Below are 20055 nucleotides of genomic sequence, written 5' to 3'. Positions count from 1 at the left end.
AATCGTCCCAGGCTCGATTTCAGTCAAGGGCATGTACTTTGGTTGCAGGCACATCCCCAGTAGGAGGTGTGCAGGAGGCAGGTGATCGATGTTTCTCTCTCACTGATGTTTCTAACTCTATCCCTCTCCCTTCCTCTCTGTAAAAAAATCAATAAAATATATTAAAAAAAGAATATTTAAAAAAGTGATACACTCATATGTAATCTATTCTTCTGTCTCCTGCTCAAGTTACTTAGTATTGCTCATTATCCCCGTTTTCTTCCCATCTTTTGCTTAAGAGTTTTCTATTTCATGGGTCCCACAGTTTGCTTCTGCCAAATTGAAAGCATAGCCAACCTTGGCTCAGTTTAGACAGAATCATTAACATACTATTTTGTTATTTATGTTATAGTATAAGCTCCCTGCAGTTATAAGGAAAGCATAATTCAAAATTGATACTGAGTAGTATATGAGTCCTTCACACAGAATTAATGAATTCATAAGATGTTAAATAATTAGATAATATTTCTAATGCTTTATATTACACAGAAATCCCTGTGGATAGTTAAGTGCAAGTGGTAGCTGAGAAAATTAGTTTGGATTTCCATAGGCTGAAAACATATTACTTTTCTCATATATAATTATAAAATATAGGCTGGATGCAATCTGAAAATTTACTACTCAACAAGTTTTTAATAAAGGATATAATTCAGTCAGTGAGTCCTGAAATTATCATTTGATAAATTCACACTTCAACCTTGTCTCTGAGATTATACATAATCTTGGAAATTCTGGATTTTCCCAAATTCTTACTTATAGATAATCTCTGGTTTGCTAATGGTATGCTAAACCATAACCAGTGTTTATGGCTTTTATTATTCTTGAGGAACATATGACTATTTCTTCCTATTCTGACAACTGTACATAATAAATGCTCTATAAATAGAAGCTGCTATTGACATAATAAAATACATAAGCAAAATTAAAATGTTGGTAAAATGATATTTGTAATTAAAAAACTTAAGGTAAATGGAATGTATAACTTCTTGATCTTGAGACTAGCAAGTACTTACGCACACTACTATGAACACATCACACTATGTTATTAAAGTACCTTTCAAAAGGGTTATTTCAATTTATATAAATGACCTCCACCCACCAAAAAAAAAAAAAAAAAAAAAAAAATCCCTGATCATTTCATCTATTACTCCAAAATAAAAGTTCTCCAAATAGATGGAGAAAATCAATTTTGCCCACAACTACGGTAGATCTTGCACTCTCCCACCTTAACCTTTTCTTCTGAAAAAATGTATTAAGTGAATAAGTGAATATGTGAAGCAGAGACAGTATCAAAGTGAGTAAGATTCTGGTGTCTTGCTTTAACAGTGAACACATGATATACACTTAATATATATTTATCTTTTGAATGAGTTACCTGACATGTTAAGATTTTTCTTTTGAATAAAAGTCAGCATAATTCTTATGTTATCCACAAAGAAAAAAAATAATTCAAGAAAAATCTAACAAAATCTTCTTACCCACAGTCTGGAGCTGGACACCACCTACAGTCAGGATCTCCAACGAGCCACCGTCTAAGCATAAATTCTTCATATTTTTCCATTAACACATCATCACTTAATATCAAGCGAATGTCATGGGGATTAAACCGTTCAGTACATTCCGGGCAACTGATGTTAACTCTACTTTCAGAAATTTCTATCCTCAGATATTGTCGTAAGCAATCCACACAAGATCTATGATGACAAGTCATTATCTCAGGAAATCTGTCTTTAGAATGCCGCAAAAGGCACAAAGGACACTCTATAAAGTCTCCACTTTGTTTGTTGACGGAGGTCAATCCATTGTCAGAGGAGGTATTTGTAGAGAAAATGGAGTTCTTATCAGTACACATTTCAGAATGTATACTTTCAATACTTGCAATTCCATCCACCCCGCCATTTAGCTCCCTTGATTTACGTTTGTTATCCTTTTTCCTCCGGAACAAAGAGCCTATTGAAATTCTTCTTTTCTTGGGTGCCTTTTTGACTGAAGGCAAGCTCACGGATGAGGCAGAAGACTGAAGATCTCGATCTGAACCCATTTGCCGATGTAAACTCATGTCTAAAATGCTCATTAGAAGTGAGTCAGGGTCTGTGTTTACACACAGCCCTTCATTATATTTAGAGATAAAACTTATTTCTTGTTCTTGCATTCAGATTAAGTCATGACGTAGGAAAATCCTACTTGGTCCCTTCAGAGAATTCTTGAAAGAGTTTGATTTACAGAAGGCTGTTATCATAGATGTTCTGGAAAACAAAACAAAACACAAAGGTCATTTAATTGTATATTCTTAGTCTACAGGTTTTTAAAATAAGCTTACAAATTCACTACGAAATTTCAAACAACTATGTTCTTAACTATTAGTTTAGTTTTGTTTTAAGTACCGGTAAGGCCAATTTATTAAGTAGTCTACAAAAGAATATAAAACCAATGCTAAAATAACAAGGACATTATTTAATCTTAAAAGGCTTTAGATTTGAACTGAACTTATTAATTTTTTTATCATTATCACTCAATGATTTCCTACTGATTTAGAAATTTTTAAAAAAATGGACAATAAAATGCACATGCACATACAAGGACTAAGTGCAACGTACACAATCTTTAAGAAAAATAAAGTGTGTGTTAGAGGGTGAGTGTTCTTATACTGCCAACTATGATTGTAAAGTTACAGTAATTAAAAAGTGTGGCATATCACAAGGATGAACACAAAGACCAATGAAAATAACACAGTTACGATAAAAAAATCCAACATATCCCACTTGATTTACTGTATGTCAAAGATGACAATGCTGAGCACTAAGAATAGCTTTTTCAAAAACAAAACAAAACAACTATTGCTTTACTGTTTACCATCTGAAAAAAGAAACCTGACGTATAGCTCACCCATACATAAAATTCAGTTCCAAATAGTTCATAATTCTAAGTGTGATCTGTAAAATCGTAAAGCTCCTAAAAGTCAAAAGAAGAGACTGGGACCTTTCAGTTCGCAGGCCGACGCTCTATCCACTAAGCCAAACCGGTTTCGGCCAAACATATTCTTAAGAAAGTCATATTAATTTCCCAACACAAATTCTAGAAAAAAATTTACTCAGGAAAACTTTATTCAAAGTCCATCAGTTTATATTTTCTCATTAATTACAGTATTCATTAATTGTGAAGAAAATTCTGCAAATTTTCTTCTTTATATGCCTTTTTATTTTCTCTTGCATCTCAAAATGCTTTCTGTACTATAGGGTTTTACCTATATCTATATCCATATCTATATCTATATTGGACAAGGTCCCCAAAATATACTTCCCCTACAATTCTGTTCTATGGTAAATCCCCCCTACAATGCCACAGAACAGAGTTGTAGGGGGGAATCTCTTGGGTACTTTGTCCTAAGAATTTATCACTTAAAATATAAAACTGGTGGCACTTAATCAGTATCACCTGAGGTATTTTCCTCTTTAACCCTTTCTTTTATTTATTTACTAGAGGCCCAATGCATGAAGATTCGTGCAAGAAAGGGCCTTCCTTCCCCTGGCTCCTGGCACCACCTTCGCGCTGGCCCACAGCCACCTTTCCACCTTCCCACGCTGCCCAAAGGCCTGGAGAGGCTGAGGCAGTATGGAAGGCCTGTGTCCTGTCCCACCCCAGGCTGCTCAGTGCCTGCATATGCAAATTAACCTGCCATCTTTACTTGGTTAATTTGCATACTCACACCCTATTGGCTGGTGGGCGTCACGAAGGCATGGTCAATTTGCATCTTACTCTTTTTTTATTAGTATAGATTTTTCTGTCACCATTTATCCCTCTGTGCCTTTTCCACCTCCACCCACCCCTGCCCCACTGTAATCACCACACTGTGGTCTGTATCCATGTTCTTCTTTTTTTTTTTTTGCTCAATCCCTCCACCTTTCTGCAACATCCCCCCCAACACCTTATAAGAGTGAATGAAAGTGCTATTGAAATTTACGCTAGGATAACAAATTTAAGCAAATTGAAGCATATGGTTATTCTACTTAGGAAGTCTTTTTAAAATGTACAAATATACAAATATGCCTCAAAAGAAAACTAATTTGAATACTAAAATTTTAATATTTTTGTATAGTAGAAAGACACAATATCCTAGGAAAATATGTATAATAATAAACAAATTTCCTCACTATGCAAATAGCTTTTATATATTAGTAAGTCCAAACTAATAGCAAAATGAGCAAAGATTCAAAGAGAAAGTTTGAAGAAAAAGAATTACAAAAATTATGAAGGTAGGAAATAATGTGCAACAATCACTACTAGAGAAATGAAAATCCAAACATTAGATACCATCTTTGCATTAATTAGATTGACAAAGGCTGTAAAGGTTGGTCAGTGTGAACTGAAAGCATTTCACATACAGTTGGGAAAGGTGCAAATCAGCACAATTTAGGAAAACCAATTTGACAATGTCTATTAAACTTCAAAATGAAAATACTCTTGACCAGCAATCCTACATGTAAAATTTATCCTTCAAAGAATATGACACAAGTGTTCAAATACATATTGTGCAAAGAAATTCACTCCAGCCTAGTTGATAGAAGCAAACAAAACAAAAAGAAGAAAAAAAAGCCCTCACAAAACCTGGAAATAACTTGTATCCAATAGGGAACTGGTAAAAAGAAATGAACCAATCATAATTTATCTGCAATGATATGGAAAGATCTCTCTATATAACGCTGAGTGAACAATAACAATTGCAAAATAGTATGAGCCATTTGTGGAAAAAACACCCCCACACAGGCTTACATATGTACACAATTTCTGGAAAAAATGTTACAAAACCATTAATAACGGTTGCCTTAGGAAGAGCAATCTTTAGATTCACTTTTTGCCTTCTGCATGGTTTTAAAATTGAATCATGAGCATCTATTATAGTTTAAAAAAACCCTCGTTGAACTTCACAATCAATAAAAATATTCTGCCTGGAACCACCTAATCAAAGTGAAAATGGGATCCAGAGCTTGTATGCTTTGAAAATGTTCTTCAATAATTTAAGTGTACACTCTTGTTAAGAACCGCACAGATGGACTCAGAGGACAGGGTCAGATAGGCAGAATTGGAGGATTTTGCCCTTCATAGAAGGATGCAGTCTTTCTGCAATGTGCTGCCCATGTGAAACCATCCTTGCAGCCTATGGGGTTCCAGTCACTCATTTTCAGCCATACTGGAACCCATCTTAGTGATGCTAGGAGCATGCAGCAATTATGAATGGAAGGTTCCTGAGAAGTAAAAATGGCCCTAGGTAGGGAAAGATTCAAAATTCAAGTTTCATAACTGAAAGGAACTGTGTGGTACAGAAAAGTGAGAGACATTCTGGTCTTACAGCATTGCACTGGGTCAAAGGTATATGTTACCAGAGTCTTCCTTGGAAGTGGGGAGGAACTGGTGGTGAGACACCGATTTCTCTTTGGGACTTATTGCAACTTTGCTTGGTAAATAAACAGTGTTGGGGAAATCCCCAAACTTGACTTACTTTTTTGGTTTTGCTCTTTGTGTTAAATAAAGTTCCTGGGGCCATGAAAAAAGGAAGTATCTATCCATAGCACCTCCTATACAGAGAGTTGCAAAGAACCACCTATCAAATTTAAATATGGTTACGTACAATTTAATTTTGCAGTTGACTACCAAAAAGCAAAATTAATGGCCTTAAGCCATCCGTTGATCAGATATAACTAGAAGTGATGTACTAGAAATGATGTATTGGCACACAAGCCAACTTTGGCACAAAGTAAATAGAGCTTTTGTAAAACTGAACCCGTCTCATTAACATAAGTTTAAGGCATTAAATTGTTTGGATTTCCATATATAACTTTCTCTGAACAGTAGTAAATCACTAAGCTCATTATAATGAAGTCTGTTATTGCTCAAAAAGGTTATTTAAATATTTAAAATTATTTTAAGTAAGTATGTCATTCATCTTACCCACTGCAAATTTAGAAATGCCCTTTTTTCCTCTAATAAATCTACTCCACAATATAGCTGCCATGTTCAGTTATAGCAACAATACAGACCCGGGACATAATTCTTGCAGTCCAAATACTATTAAGGAGACAGATACTCATTACTCTCTTATAAAACTGACTTATTAAACATCTTTTTTTACAGGCTGTTAAAGTAAAAATACAATAAGCACCTTAACAAATTTTTGGAGAAGGATAACAATGCTTAAAAATAACAGCTTATATGGGTAAGCTTCAGAGAAATACAAGAAGTCTCTAAAACTCTAATTAAATTGTGAATATATATATATATACTCTAGGGATAGAATCTGTAGCTTTCAAAAGATTCTCCAAGGAGTCTAGAGTATAATAAAAGGTTAACTGCTACTGCTGAGATAGATTTTAATTTGCCAGTATAAGTTAACATCAGTTTCTGTAAATCTTCTGCTCTCACTAATTTACCTTCATACAATATTCATATCTGTACCAATTATTAGCTCAGTTAGAACATACATCTATTATATTAAGATTTGAAGTTGCAGCTCTTTAAAGAGAGTTAAGTTATGGGGAAGGTTAAAAAACTTTCATTTGGAAACAAATGTCTCAGATCCATAATGTAAGAATAAACATGAAGTTACAGATGGCCTAGAATAATGCATCACATGTTAAATAAAGCAAAAATCATACAAAAAAAGTGAATCAATATTGTATTTTCAAAGGACAGTTCATTTTAAATATGCACATGAAGTTAATAGAGTGCTATCTCATCTTCACTTAAAATGGCAATTACCATTGAAAACTGTTTTTAAGTTTTTTATTCTTCCTAAATCAATTACCTTTATTTAAAATATAATGACACAGCCCAACTGGTATGGCTCAGTGGTTGAGCATCTACCTATGAACCAGGAGGTCAAGGTTTGATTCCCAGTCAGGGCACAGGCCCAGGTTACAGGGTCAATCCCAGGTAGGGGGCACGCAGAAGGCAGCCAACCAATATTCTCTCTCATCATTGAGGTTTCTCTCTCTCTCTCCTTTCCTCTCTGAAATCAATAAAAATATATTTAAAATATAATGACACAAAAGATGTAAAATAGTTGATGCCCAATGAGACCCCACATATGGTGCTAAAAATCTAAATGTCTTTCAACTATGTGAATGTCTCCTCAGAAACATGAGCATATTATATGCAGATGTAAGGAAATCTGGGTTCTATGTATAGCTACCCCAAGTGGTTTTGTGGCTTTAGTTCAGTAACAACCCCTCTGTATCATCTGTAAAACAGAAAACACAATTGTGGCAAATACGTTGTTATAGACTCACCTGTTTCATCTTCCTCCCGAGCATAAGGAACTAATTTCCATTCCACTTGCAGCTACATACAGCCATGTGTCCAGTCCTGGTCAATGCAATGTGAGTATACTAATGTATGGCCCTTCCAAAACTGGTCCCCAACCATCCCTTTAAATATCCTTTAAGTTTTCTCTCTTCTCCCACCAGCTGGCTAACTGTAGTAATTCTAGTGGTTAACTCTAAGCAGGCCTTAGGGGACAGCTGAATCACCAGATGGAAGGAATCTGGACACCAGAATCATCCATACAGTTCTTTGTGTGAGTAAGAAATATACTTTTATTGTGTTCACCATGAGATTTTAGGGTTGTCTATTTCTGACATAATTATCTTACCTACTTAGTGGGAGGAAATAATCTGAGGTAAAAATTTAGAGTAGGTTGGAGAGGAAAACGTTTTGAAAATACTATACAAATATGGGTAATGACAGCATATATTTTATTCAGAGAGTAAAGCATGGACTTCGGGGGTTACAATATTTGGGTTCAAGTTCAGTCTCTGACACCTATTAGTTAGCTGTGTGACACTGGGTTAAATTACTAAGACAGTTTCTTCAACTGTACATGAGGAATAATAATAATAATAATGTTTACAGCCTGAGGATTATTTTTAGGGTTAAATAAAATAACATATATGAAGAATCAGGCATAAGGTAATGCATACATGTACCTAAACCATTTACTACATAAAACTGTTGAAAGGATTATCACACTTAAGGTTAGAAATTAATAATAAAAAAAAGCTGGCTCTGAAATGGCTTTTTTATGAATAGCCAGTCATTTGGAAGTTTGAAATATATCATTATAATACATGAATTTCTCTAAAGTAAATGTAACTAATGTTTTCAGCCTTATGCTTATGTAGTGACAAATCTACCCTGAATGGTCTAATATTAAAAATGGGATGAATAACTTCAACCCAACTACTTAGTAATAGAAGAGGGACTGATTCAACAGGTTATTAGCATAGGCAAGTATCAGTTTCCAGCAAGTTTTTTGAAAAGTGAATGCTAACCAAGACTCAAATATACTGCCTTGAGCTTTATCCTAAAGATTGTTTGATCTCCACAAACAGAAACTAATAGTTCAGAATAAATTATTCCCACATGCTCCAAAGCCTCCCCAAAGAGATGGTTCTTAAACAGCTTTACAAACACACACCTGCCATGTTTACCTATTCTTGAATGGGAGGTAGAAAAAAAAAAAAATGGTACTTTATAATTTTAATAATACCCATTACAAATAATACTCATTACTCAATCCATTACAAAAATAAGCTACTGTAAAAAGAAAAACCATATCAATTCAATTTTTTCAATGAAAAATAGATTTTGGCTAGTTTATTCTAAGCCTTCTTTGTTCAGCAGGGCAAACAATGCAACAATAAGGAAATATTAGTAAAAGCATAGTGCAAAATGTCAGGTATGATGACATGAAAAAATTTTAGAATAGGCTAGTCTCTGATAGTGACAATGCAGGATATAAAACAGATGTAATCATAGACCTTTGGCTTACTAAAAACTTTTGAGTGCATATTAGTTTCCTGTGGCTGCTATAACAAATTACCACAAAGTGTGTGGCTTAAGACAACAGAAATTTATTTTCTCATAGTCCTGGTGTGGGGCTGAAAGGGAGAATCTGTTCTTTGCCTCTTTCAGCTTCTAGTGACTATAAGCATTTCTTGGCTCAGCACAAATCATTCCAATCTCTGCTTCCGTGGTCACATTGCCTCTTCCTCTTTAGTGTCTTCTCTTCTTCTGTATGTAATTTCCTTCTGCTCTTCCCTAATAAGGACAATTTATCACTGGATTTTGGACCTACTCAGATAATCCAGGATGACCTTTTCATCTCAAATCCTTAACTTAATTACACCTGCAAAGGCTATTTTTCCAGATAAGGTATCATTGACAGGGATTAGAATATGAACATATCTTTCTACGGGCTACCATTCCACCTAAAACATGATTCCAGAAATTTTTAAAAATACGTTTTTATTGATTTTAGAGAGAAAGGAAGGGTGAGGGAGAGGGTGAGAGAGTGAAAGATCAGTTGCCCCCTGCAAGCTGCCTACTGGGGACTGAACCTACAACCCTGGCATGTGCCCTTACTGAGAAATCAAACCAGTGACCTTGTGCTCAGGGAGGTCCTAAATCACACAGGCCAGGGCCTTATTCCAGATAATTTTGCTAAGGACATCATTAGAATATATATTATTTATACAAAAACAAAAAATCCAAAGGCTGTTCATCCATTACAAAAGTTTTTCTTTTTCTTTAACAGGTATAGCTATAAAGAACTATCTATTTGATTTGACTATGTATATGATTTGGCTGTATACAACTGCTTACTGAGCAAAACTTGGTTTGGACAGAATTAGTCATTGTGCTATATACATCACATATCCTGTGATGATAGGCTTTCCTAAAGGATCGTTTTACTTTGCTCACTAATGACACTTACCAGTGCCCACACCCTCTTTCCAAAGAACTGTATTTCATGATTTTCAATTTAAAGATGCCTTTATAAGAAGTGGCAGTTATTCATACAAACAAAACCGAAAGGACAGATTAGTTTGGGCAATACTGAAATAGATTAGAAATTTAAAATCAGAAGATCAGAAGAAATTACAACAAAGGTGCTTGAACAGCCTAGCTACCTCTCCTGATTCTATGTTACAAGAGCATCATGTATTGATTATGCATTGTAACTGATTCCAATGTGAGAGGTAACAGGATCCTCATATGCAGTAATGTCATGGGGAGTTTATTCCTTTTGTTTTTATTCTGAGACTCGTTATAACAAATTACTAATAATGAAGAAAAAAACCTCTTTGTAATAATCTTTAGTAGTTGAGCGTTTCAAAGATACAATTTGTATTAATCCAGTGAAATAGATGAGAGCACATTCTCCCTCATTTTATATTCAGGGAAAGAGAGTGAGGCACAGTCATTTGGGGGAAGTTGTAAAACTGAGATAAGTCAGGTATCCTGACAGTCAATTCAACTAAGTAATTCCAGATAAATGACATATTCACTTCTGTATTTGGTCTCAAAGGCATGTCAATCAATTAAAAAAATAGTATCAAAAGACAAAGAAAAAGCTTTCTATAGAAAGGAAAAACATTTCACGCAAAATGCCCCTAGAACTATGCTGTACACACATACTGATTGAAGACCGAGTATGAATAAAAGAACATTGCCTCGGCAGGTGTGGCTCAGTTAACTGAAGCATTGTCCTGTACAAAAGGTGGCAGGTTCAGTTCCCAGTCAGGGCACATACTCAGGTTGTGGGTACATGTGGAAGGCAGCCAACCCATGTTTCTGTCTCACATTGGTGTTTTTCTTTCTCTCTCAAATCAATTTTAAGAGAGAGACTGTAACTTCATCCATTAATACACCTTGATATAAAAGTTTGAATATTCTGGGTTAAATATATTATGAAAATTAATTTCACCTATTTATTTTTGAATGTGATGTACAATAGAAAACCTTAGATTACATTTATGACTCACACTAGAGGCCCAGTGCACAAAATTAGTGCACTGGGGGGGGGGGGTCCCCCTCAGCCAGGCCTGTGCCCTCTCACAGTCTGGGACCCCTTGATCCTTACTGTCCCTTGCTCACTGCTCCTTACCACTAGGCCTGCTGCTTCTTAGCGCTGCTCCCCAGCCTCTGGCTGAGCGGTGCTCTGCTTGTGGGAGTGCACTGATCACCAGGGGGCAGCTCCTGCATTGAGCATTTGCTTCTTGGTCGTTAGAGCACATCATAGCAACCGGTCGTTCTGGCCATTCTGCCATAAAGGTCGCTTAGGCTTTATTGTATAGATTATATACATAACACCGAGCAAGTTATGAAATAGGTACTTTACATTATACAGACTTTACTCAGCAAATACTTATTCAACACCTATTATGGTCAGGCTTTATGCGAAGATCTTAAGAGTGAACAGAGAATGGTCCGTGCCATAATGGAGTTTACATTATCACCTATGGCACATTTCACATACATTATCTCATTTGTGATCATGCGTAATAATTTAATTTAGGATACATTATTCTGCTATATAATATTTATCTAGAAGCCCAACACTATCACATTCCCAATAGCTTTTCCTGGTTTCTTTATTTCTTTTTTAAATATATTTTTACTGATTTCAGATAGGAAGAGAAAGAGAAAGAGAGATAGGAACATCAATGATGAGAAAGAATCATTGACTGGCTGCCTACTGCCCCCTGGGGATCAAGCCTGCAACCCAGGCAATATGCCCTGACTGGGAACTGAACTGTGACCTGGTTCATAGGTCGATGCTCAAACACTGGGCTTCTCCAGGTTTCTTGTTCCTTGCCTCTAATTTGCTCCCTCTTATGACTCACCTCTACCTGGGTGTCTGTCTCATCAACTGGCAACCTGCCTTTCATGGGTATTCAGAGAAGGACAGAGACTGAAAATATTAAGTGCACATAATTTTAAGGGGCTAACTCCAGTTTTTTGGACCCAAGACTGAGTTTTGAAGTTTCTTCTGGGCTTAAACAAACTAGGGTGATTTTGAACAGGCTTTTGCTTCATCATTCAATGTACAAACTTATTTGAGAGCTAAAACAACTCATCAGTTTTGTCCTGCTGAGGCATTCACATATGAAAACTCTCCCAAATCCTTTTCAAAATGCCTTTCTCAAAAGAAAGTATTACTGACATACGATAGGTATTGAGAAACAAATTTAGTACCCAATGATTTCACTGCCATTTTTGGTTGAAGTCTACCACCATGTGAAATACAAGATGTGTTTAGCAAAAGACTACTAGCCCTCAATCTTTAGCTGTGCAGGTATGGTTACATAGTTGTTTTAAGGCTATACATCTTCTACCAGCTAACAAAGCTGACATTTTATGACTTAAAAAAAAAAAAAAAAAAAAAAAGCCAAAGAAAAATAGTAATTGCTCCTGATTGGAGAAAAAAAATCACCTAAGGAAAATTTAACTGTTCTTTATAAGTAATCAGATTAATAATGTTGCAGTTTGCCAAAAAAGGAGAATCAACCCAAAATCTTTAAGCTGAAGTTATTTCATATTTGATTACGGGTCCTTTCAGACCAGCATTAAACTCTACTAGTGCTAGTTTGCCAAATACAATAGAATGTGCAATCAAATATAAATTTAGAAATTCCACTTTTCTTCAGCCCCAAATGACCTAAATTTTATATGGGCCTCCAACAATCAAAAAGCATATAGCTTAGTCAGCATGAAATCTGCCAATGACAATCAACTGTCACTTTTCAGTAACATCAGAAAACAAACGAACAAAAAACAGCCCACAATTCTCTGATATTTCCTTTATAAACTGAGTGGAGAAGAAATATAAGGAGGAAATTCAGGTGTATAAGCCCTTACTCTATGCCCTGCACATGATTAGGGACTTTTATATGTTCTCACAAGTATTTATCTTCCCTCTCACCCTTGAAAAACTGAGAAAATTACATTTTTCAATACTTTGTGCCCTCCAAATTAAAAGAAAATGGGGTGGGAAGAGTGTTATGATTAGAAACCAAAGAATTTCTGTGATAAATCTAAATACGTGTTTAAGATAAAATAAGAGTCTGGTATAATATACAAAACTCTTTCAAATGTAAAAAAAAAAAAATTTGCTTCAAATTACCTATAACTATAATAATTCCATCTAACTACCCCATAAAAACAAAGAGCATCTTTCCATCTTAAAGAGAAGTGACCCCAGTCCTGGCCAGTGTGGCTTGGAGTGTTGTCCTATATACCAAAAGGTGGCAGGTTCAAATCCCGGTCAGGGCTCATACCCAAGTTTTGGGTTTGATCCCTAGTTTTTTCCCCCCTCTCGATCTAAAAATATATATTTTAAAATACATTTAAAAATATTTTTTAAAAAGAGGTGACCCCAAGTGCTTTACATTCACAACTGCAAAAGTATTACTTTGTGTCTCCCCTATATTTCAAATTTGTAAAATGCATTTATTTTCTACTAAGCTACTGAGCTATCTTTAAAAGTATATACTAATATGGTCTCATTTAGCCAAGTAAAAAGGCACCCAAATTTCTGCAAATCACACCAAAATAAAAGATTCCCACACTGGCTAGATGACAGTGAAATACATTCTTCTTTATACATATAAACTCTCTCAATTGAGGCATCCATCAAATGAAACAACAGTGCTTCAAGGAGCTATAGATATTTGGAGACTAGGAATTGGGTTGTGTTTCAACTCCTAAGATAATGTTGTAGTTTGTTTTTAATTTATCTTTACTATTAAAAGTATTACAGATGCTCCCTTTTCCCCTCCATTGACCCCCTCCATCACAGATCCCACCCCCTAGGCCTTCACCACACTATTGCAGTATCCTTGGGCCATGCATATATGCATATAAAGTCCCCCATTAATCCCTGCCTTCCCACTGAGATTCATCAATCTGTAGCATGCTTCCATGTCTCAGGATCTATTTTGTGCATCAGTTTATTTTGTTCATTATATTCTAATATTGCGCTTTTAAAAATTAATCATACAGGAATCCTCTGGGAAGAGATACTGAAAAAAATACACTAACATTAGTTGCCAAATGCCATTTTTTTCTCAAAAGGACACCTTGAGGTGACATTAAAATAGTTCCCATAGCCCTAATTGTTTTGGCTCAGTGGACAGAGCTTCGGCCTAGAGACTGAAGAGTCCTGGGTTTGATTCCTGGGTCAGAGGCACATGCCCAGGTTGCAGGCTGGATCCCCAGTAGGGGGCATGCAGGAGACAGCCAATCAATGACTCTCTCTCTCATCATTGATGTTTGTATCTCTCTCTCTCCCTCTCTCCTCCTATCTGAAATCAATAAAAATGTATTTTAAAAAATAGTTCCTAAAGACACATTAATTTTACATTTCAGTGATAAAAAGGAGAATATTAAACTAACCAATAAAAGTTTGTATTGTGTTGCACAATTTGGTTTATGTCCTAAGAGTTAATTCTAAACCTTTAACCAAGTAGCAAGGAAAGAACATTTGAGAATAAGAGTTAATAGATCAGCATCACTTTCTAAATAGAGAGTAGTATTTACATCTCGATTCAGTTCAGACAGCTGGGCGTTAAGGAAGCATAAATAGACAAACATGGTAATAATAGCTTGAGTTATAAGCAGAAGCAGAAAGATTCGCATCAAGATAATGACAAAAATGAAAACGAAGGTCAGGCATACTGTCAGACTTCATATAATCAGAAGGGTCAAGAAATCAAGTTAAAAATAATGTAAATAAATAGATAACCATGGTCTTAGCCGCAAAAAGTGAAACGGGAAGGAAAGATCACAAACATTTTAAAGCAGTTACAGAAAAGGGCTGCTTGTATGCCTCCACTGTTTACTAAAACTGTCACTTCCAGCCAACCTGGGTTTGAAAACTGCAGCGGCACTTAAAGGCTGTCCTGCCCAACGTCAACCTAATGCAACATTCTGCATATTTTGAATAATGAATGTCAACCAGAATAAGCAGCGTTCGTGTATTTCTACCTCCAAGCAGCAATGGGGGGGGGGGGGGGGTAATAAGACCTTTCTAAATGTATTTATTTATTTTTGGAAAGAGAGGGGTAGGGAGAGATCGATCGGTTACCTCCCATATGTTCCCTTACAGGGGATGGAACGCCCGCAACCTGGTAGGTGCCCTAACGGGGAATCCGGACAACATCCAACCAACTGAGAACCCAGCGGCCAGGGCAAGACCTTTCTTTCTCCCACTTATCGCCTTAACCACTGCCTCCCCTCCTTTTTTTTAATTTTTATTTCTTGCTGTCCTTGTTGCAGGTTGACTGAACCCCAAACTTCTTTTCTTCCCATTAACGGACGGGGAGAGAACAATGGTAGAAGGGAACTCGGATGACAGAGGGGGAAATGCACATTAAAAACAGTGGGCATTCCTTCTGCTGCGTGCAGGCTGGGAACTCCCCGAAGGTTTGGCACGATGCAGACAATCCTGCTGGACCCCTATGATGAACACCTACTTTCACCCCAAAACCACTCCATTTTCGTTGGTGGAATGTCTGCTTTTTGAAGGGCTTGGCAGTCTTCCCGCAGGAACCTTCTTCCTTTGGTGCATGCCTGCCTCCCTCCCCCTCGGGGGGTCCCCCCAGCAGCAGGAATTGGGGGGCGCCAGGCCCCGGCTCCGAACGTGCAGCCAGGCCCGGAAATGAGTCCCGTTAGAGCCGATTTCACCCGTCAGGAATGCGCTCCGCCCCCGCCGCCGCCCGCCGGGTCCCCGCTGCGGGGGCCGGGGCAGGGCCGAGGGGAGCGCCGCCCCGGCCGTCCCCACCCCGCAGGGCGGCCGCCGCAGACGGCCCGGGCGGGCTCGGGCGGCTCCCACGCCGCTCCGCCCCGGGCCGCGGCCACCCGGGCGCCGACGCAGGGCCCCGGCGGCGGCGGCGGAACCAGCCCGAGGAGGCCTGACCCCGGGGCCAACGCCGGCCCCAGCCCCGCGCGGGGCGCAGGAGCGGGGCGCCGCTCCCGAGGCGTTTCCGAACCCATTTCCGTGCCGCGGAGGGGCGCCTCGGCTCGGACACGGGAGCCGCCCCTGCCCTCCCGCTCCCGCCCGGGCGTCTCCAGCTCCGCTCGCGCCCTCCCGTACCTTCAACTCCTCCGAGAGGCGGGCGGGGTGCGGGCCTCTCCGGCGGCGGCTGCGGCGCAGGAGGAAGTATGGAGGAGGGTCCCGCAGACCCGCCGAGGCGCCTCTCAGCCGGGGCGGGGAGGCGGGGGGGGGGGGACGGAGAGGAGGGGTCCCGACGGCCGCTTTCCTCCAACTCCTCCTCCGCAGTTGTGTCTCCTCAACGGCGGTCCCCCGGCAGCAGCGCCGCAACTGCCATTCTCCCCGCCCGCCCTCCCTCCTGCCCAGCCTCCGCCCCCGCCGGCCCCGCCCCCGGCGCCCCCCGCCCCCGCCCCGCCCCGCTCCGCCCCGCGCGCCGCCCGCGTGCTTACGTCATGGCGTCACGCCCATCCGGCCGGAGCCGGCGGTTTAGGGGGCAGCGGCGCACGTTCGCCCCGCGCGGGTGCGGGAACGCGCCGACCCGCCTGCGCGCCGGGGTCCCGGGGTCCCCGCAGCAGCTCGCCCGGAGCCCGCGGCTGCCCAGGGACGGAAGGAAGATGCCGGACTTCGGGGTTTCGCACGCCATTACGCGTTCATTCCTCTGTCCCGGGCCCTCTGCTCGATGGGCAGCTCCGGGAGAGAGAGGGGTTCGGGACGGTGCAGCGAGTCGTGCAAGCAAGCTGCCCGCCCGGGGAATGTCCCTCCCGGGGGTGCAGGAGCGCCCCGCCCGCGCTCGGTTAATGTTCCTGGACCTCAGTCTTCCGCGGGGGCTGCTAGGAGCTGCCCTGAGCCACAGTTTCACACCCTAACACCCTGCAAGGGCTCGGAAGATATTTTCCGCTGGCTTGCTTGCTTTCTTTCTTTCTTTCTTTCTTTCTTTCTTTCTTTCTTTCTTTCTTTCTTTCTTTCTTTCTTTCTTTCTTTCTTTCTTCTTTCCTCATTTCACAGTCATTTAAGCATTGAGAATTCACATTTCAGTTCTTTAAAAACACACACAAGGATTTCTCTATTTTCAGTCCAGAGTTTTCCATTAAAAAAAATACATTTTATTTATTTTTTTACATTGGAAGGGAGAAGGATAGAGAGTTAGATACATTGATGAGAGAGAAACATTGATTGGCTGCCTCCTGTACACTCCTTGCTGGGGATGTGCGCGCAACCAAGGTATATGCCCTTGACTAGAATCGAACCCGGGACCTTGAGTCCGCAAGTCTACACGCTATCCACAGAGCCAAACCAGTTAAGGCATATTTAAGTTCTTATTGATACATTCAGAGTTACTTCAGCTTTGTTGCATCCCCTCACATTCTTAATATATATATATATATATATATATATATATATATATATATATATATATATATATATATATGTAATTGATCTCAGGAAAGAGAAGAAAAGAGAGACAGAAAGAAAGAGAAACATCAATGATGAGAGAATCATTGATTGGCTGCCTCCTGCACACCCCACGCTGGGCCCACAAACTGGGCATGACCCTGACCTGGGAATTGAACCCGTGACCTCCTCCTGGTTCATAGGTCCATGCTCAACCACTGAGCAACACTAGCTGGGCCACCCCCTTGTAGTCTTCACTAGTAAGCCAGTTCATATCCCCTTTGGATTGTTTAACCTAAACATGCCTTGCAATCAATTCTTGGTTGAATAAATATTCAGTCCAGACCCAGTTCATTCCTTCCTAGTTTGTTTCTCTCCAAGATTTAAATTTACTCTTCCTTAGAATACTGAGAGCCGGAATGTGATAGATGCTGGACAGAATGTCCTTTTGCCATCTGTTACTTAACTAAATATATCGCCCTTTCGGTCTTTGTGTTAGTGTGTCTAATTTAAATTAGAAACAATCTGAGGAATCCTGGTCTTTCAGATGGTACTTGGTGTCTTTGGTAACCCAGTAAATGTTTACCAATGAGAACACTAAACAAGCTAGGCAATTTAAATATCTGCAACCACGAAACCTAAAGGAAGACGTGACGGGCGTGTTTATTTTCATAGATTGGACGTTTTTAAAGCTGTTAGACGTATATCCCTTTAAGTGCTCTTTGAAGGCTGCCAGCAGTTTAATCAGAGGGGTAGTTGAAGCCTAAAGGTAGCACAAGAATCGTCATTTAAATGGATTTATGGAACAGTACTCATCCATAATGTAATCCTTCTTGAAAACATGTCAACATGCTCAACAGCGTTTCAGAACAGATGGGGCATGGGCTTGGCAGGGGTTTTTGAGTAAAGAGGCTGTGCTGGGTGGGCGTGGCCTGGCACACTGCAACTGTCACATTTTCCAGGATGCCTCTTCCTGCTTGTCTTCTTGAAAAGTACAGGGATTTCCTGCTCTTCGCCGAGGCAGTATAGATCTATGAAGACACACATCTATTGAACATCTCCGCTGGAGTCCCCAAAGGCACCTCAAACTTGGTCTTGTCCAAGACAGAATTTATGTTTTTCTCCAAACTTGCCTGTCTCATTCACCTAGGCCCAAGCTGGAAATCTAGGATTTCCCCCTCCAGGAAACCCTCCTTTTGGCCACTTCCAATTCAAAATGAGTTGCTATGTCCTACTTAGGATACATTCTAAACATCCCTGCGCTCACTCTGCTATTGCTTTCAACGCTGGCTGCACGTAGAAGACGAGGCAGAGTTGTTAAAAATCCTGATGCCCAGGCGACAACAGCCACCAGGTGAATCTGAATCTCTGAGGATGGTCCACAGGCATCAGCGTTTTTAAGAGTCACTCACTAGGGGATTCCAATGCACAGCCAAGGTTGAAAACCATCGCTACTGCCTCGTCATTTCCCACTGGATGGCTGCAAACACCATAATATAATAATTGGCCCCTGGTGCCTTCATTTTTGGCGGCCTTCTCCATTCTTTATTCTAATCCACTCGACATTAATTTAATAAATACTGATTCAGTACCTGGTATGTTGGAGAGACAGGTTTGTTGTTGCAGGCACTGGGAATACAGTAATGAAAAGGACCGTCTTTGTTTCTGCTCTTATGGAGCTTACATTCTGGAGGGTGAGGTGGGGGGTGGTTGGGAGAAGCAGAAACCAGGTAGGCTGTTACTTTAGTGTCTCAAAGTGAAGTGCACTCCGCTGACATTTGAGCTGTGTTCTCCAAGACAAGAACAAGGAAAACAAGAGATGGGGAAGGCAGACGGTATAGCAGGTGCAAAGGTCCTAGCAAGGCAAACTTGTCAAGTTCGGGCAGCTAGAGGCTGAAGTAAAGTAAGAGAGAATACAAATGGCATGGGGTTAGAGAGATGGAGTCATTACTGAAGACCTTTTAAAGTTATGATAAGCAGAATTTTAAATAGTTGGTACGATGTGTGTTTGAATTACCTTTGCAAAGGATCACCCTGGCCCTAGCCGGTTTGTTCAGTGGTTAGTGTCAGCTGTGGACTAAAGGGTTGCATGTTCAATTCTGGTAAGGGCACATATCTTTTAAAAAAATATATATATTTTATTGATTTTTTTACAGAGAGGAAGGGAGAGAGAGATAGAGAGCTAGAAACGTCAATGAGAGAGAAACATCGACCAGCTGCCTCTTGCACACCCCCTACTGGGGATGTGCCCGCAACCAAGGTACATGCCCTTGACCAGAATCAAACCTGGGACCTTTCAGTCCGCAGACCGACGCTCTACCGCTGAGCCAAACCGGTTTTGGCAAGGGGCACATATCTTGTACCTTGGTTGCAGGCTCAGTCCTGGCTCTGGTTGGAGCATCTGCAGGAGGCAACCAATCAATGTCCAATGTCTGTCTGTCTCTCTCTCTCTCTCTCTCTCTCTCTCTCTCTCTCTCTCTCTTCACTAAAAATCAATGTAAAAAATATCCTCCAGTGAGGATTAACAACAGCAACAAAAAGATCACCTGTTTGCTTTGTGGATCAGATTGTGGGAGAACGAGAGTGGATGGAAGCAGGAAGACCAGTTAAGAGGCCACTGCAAGAATCCAGGAGAGAAATCATAGTTCTTTGGTCCAAGGTGGAGACAGAAGTGGATGGTTTCGGTATTTGTTTTAGAGGCAGACTCTGTAAGGCTGTGTGAAAGAGAACAATAGGGTTACAATAATAGCTATTCTCCATTGAGTACATTGCACGTGTCAGGAACTGTTCTAAGT

At 39.8% G+C, this 20055-nt stretch overlaps 1 protein-coding gene and 1 long non-coding RNA gene across 4 annotated transcripts in view; one reads left to right on the top strand and one right to left on the bottom strand.

Moving 5' to 3' along the window:
- RNF19A (ring finger protein 19A, RBR E3 ubiquitin protein ligase) overlaps positions 1–16175 on the bottom strand; it is a 36057-nt gene extending 19882 nt beyond the window's left edge. For 2 of the 3 annotated variants that reach the window (XM_036436724.2, XM_036436725.2), the window contains exons 1-2: positions 15971–16175; positions 1518–2285 (exon numbers count right to left, since the gene is read on the bottom strand). In XM_036436724.2, coding sequence (XP_036292617.1) covers positions 1518–2191 — 674 coding nt within the window. In that variant the 5' untranslated portion in view covers positions 2192–2285; positions 15971–16175. Of the gene's footprint in view, positions 1–1517; positions 2286–7322; positions 7399–15970 lie in introns of those variants that run through there. The other variant, XM_045581363.1, reaches the window with a different exon arrangement.
- Positions 16176–16302: 127 nt separating this feature from the next.
- Positions 16303–20055, top strand: part of LOC118718178 — a 42214-nt gene continuing 38461 nt past the window's right edge. Inside the window, exon 1 of the long non-coding RNA XR_004987700.2 lies at positions 16303–16661. This is a non-coding gene — a long non-coding RNA (uncharacterized LOC118718178). The remainder of the gene's footprint in view (positions 16662–20055) is intronic.

Source organism: Pipistrellus kuhlii, unplaced genomic scaffold (assembly GCF_014108245.1).
Source record: "Pipistrellus kuhlii isolate mPipKuh1 unplaced genomic scaffold, mPipKuh1.p scaffold_m20_p_14, whole genome shotgun sequence".
Taxonomy (NCBI): domain Eukaryota; kingdom Metazoa; phylum Chordata; class Mammalia; order Chiroptera; family Vespertilionidae; genus Pipistrellus; species Pipistrellus kuhlii.
This window is presented reverse-complemented; position numbering and strand designations above follow the sequence as displayed.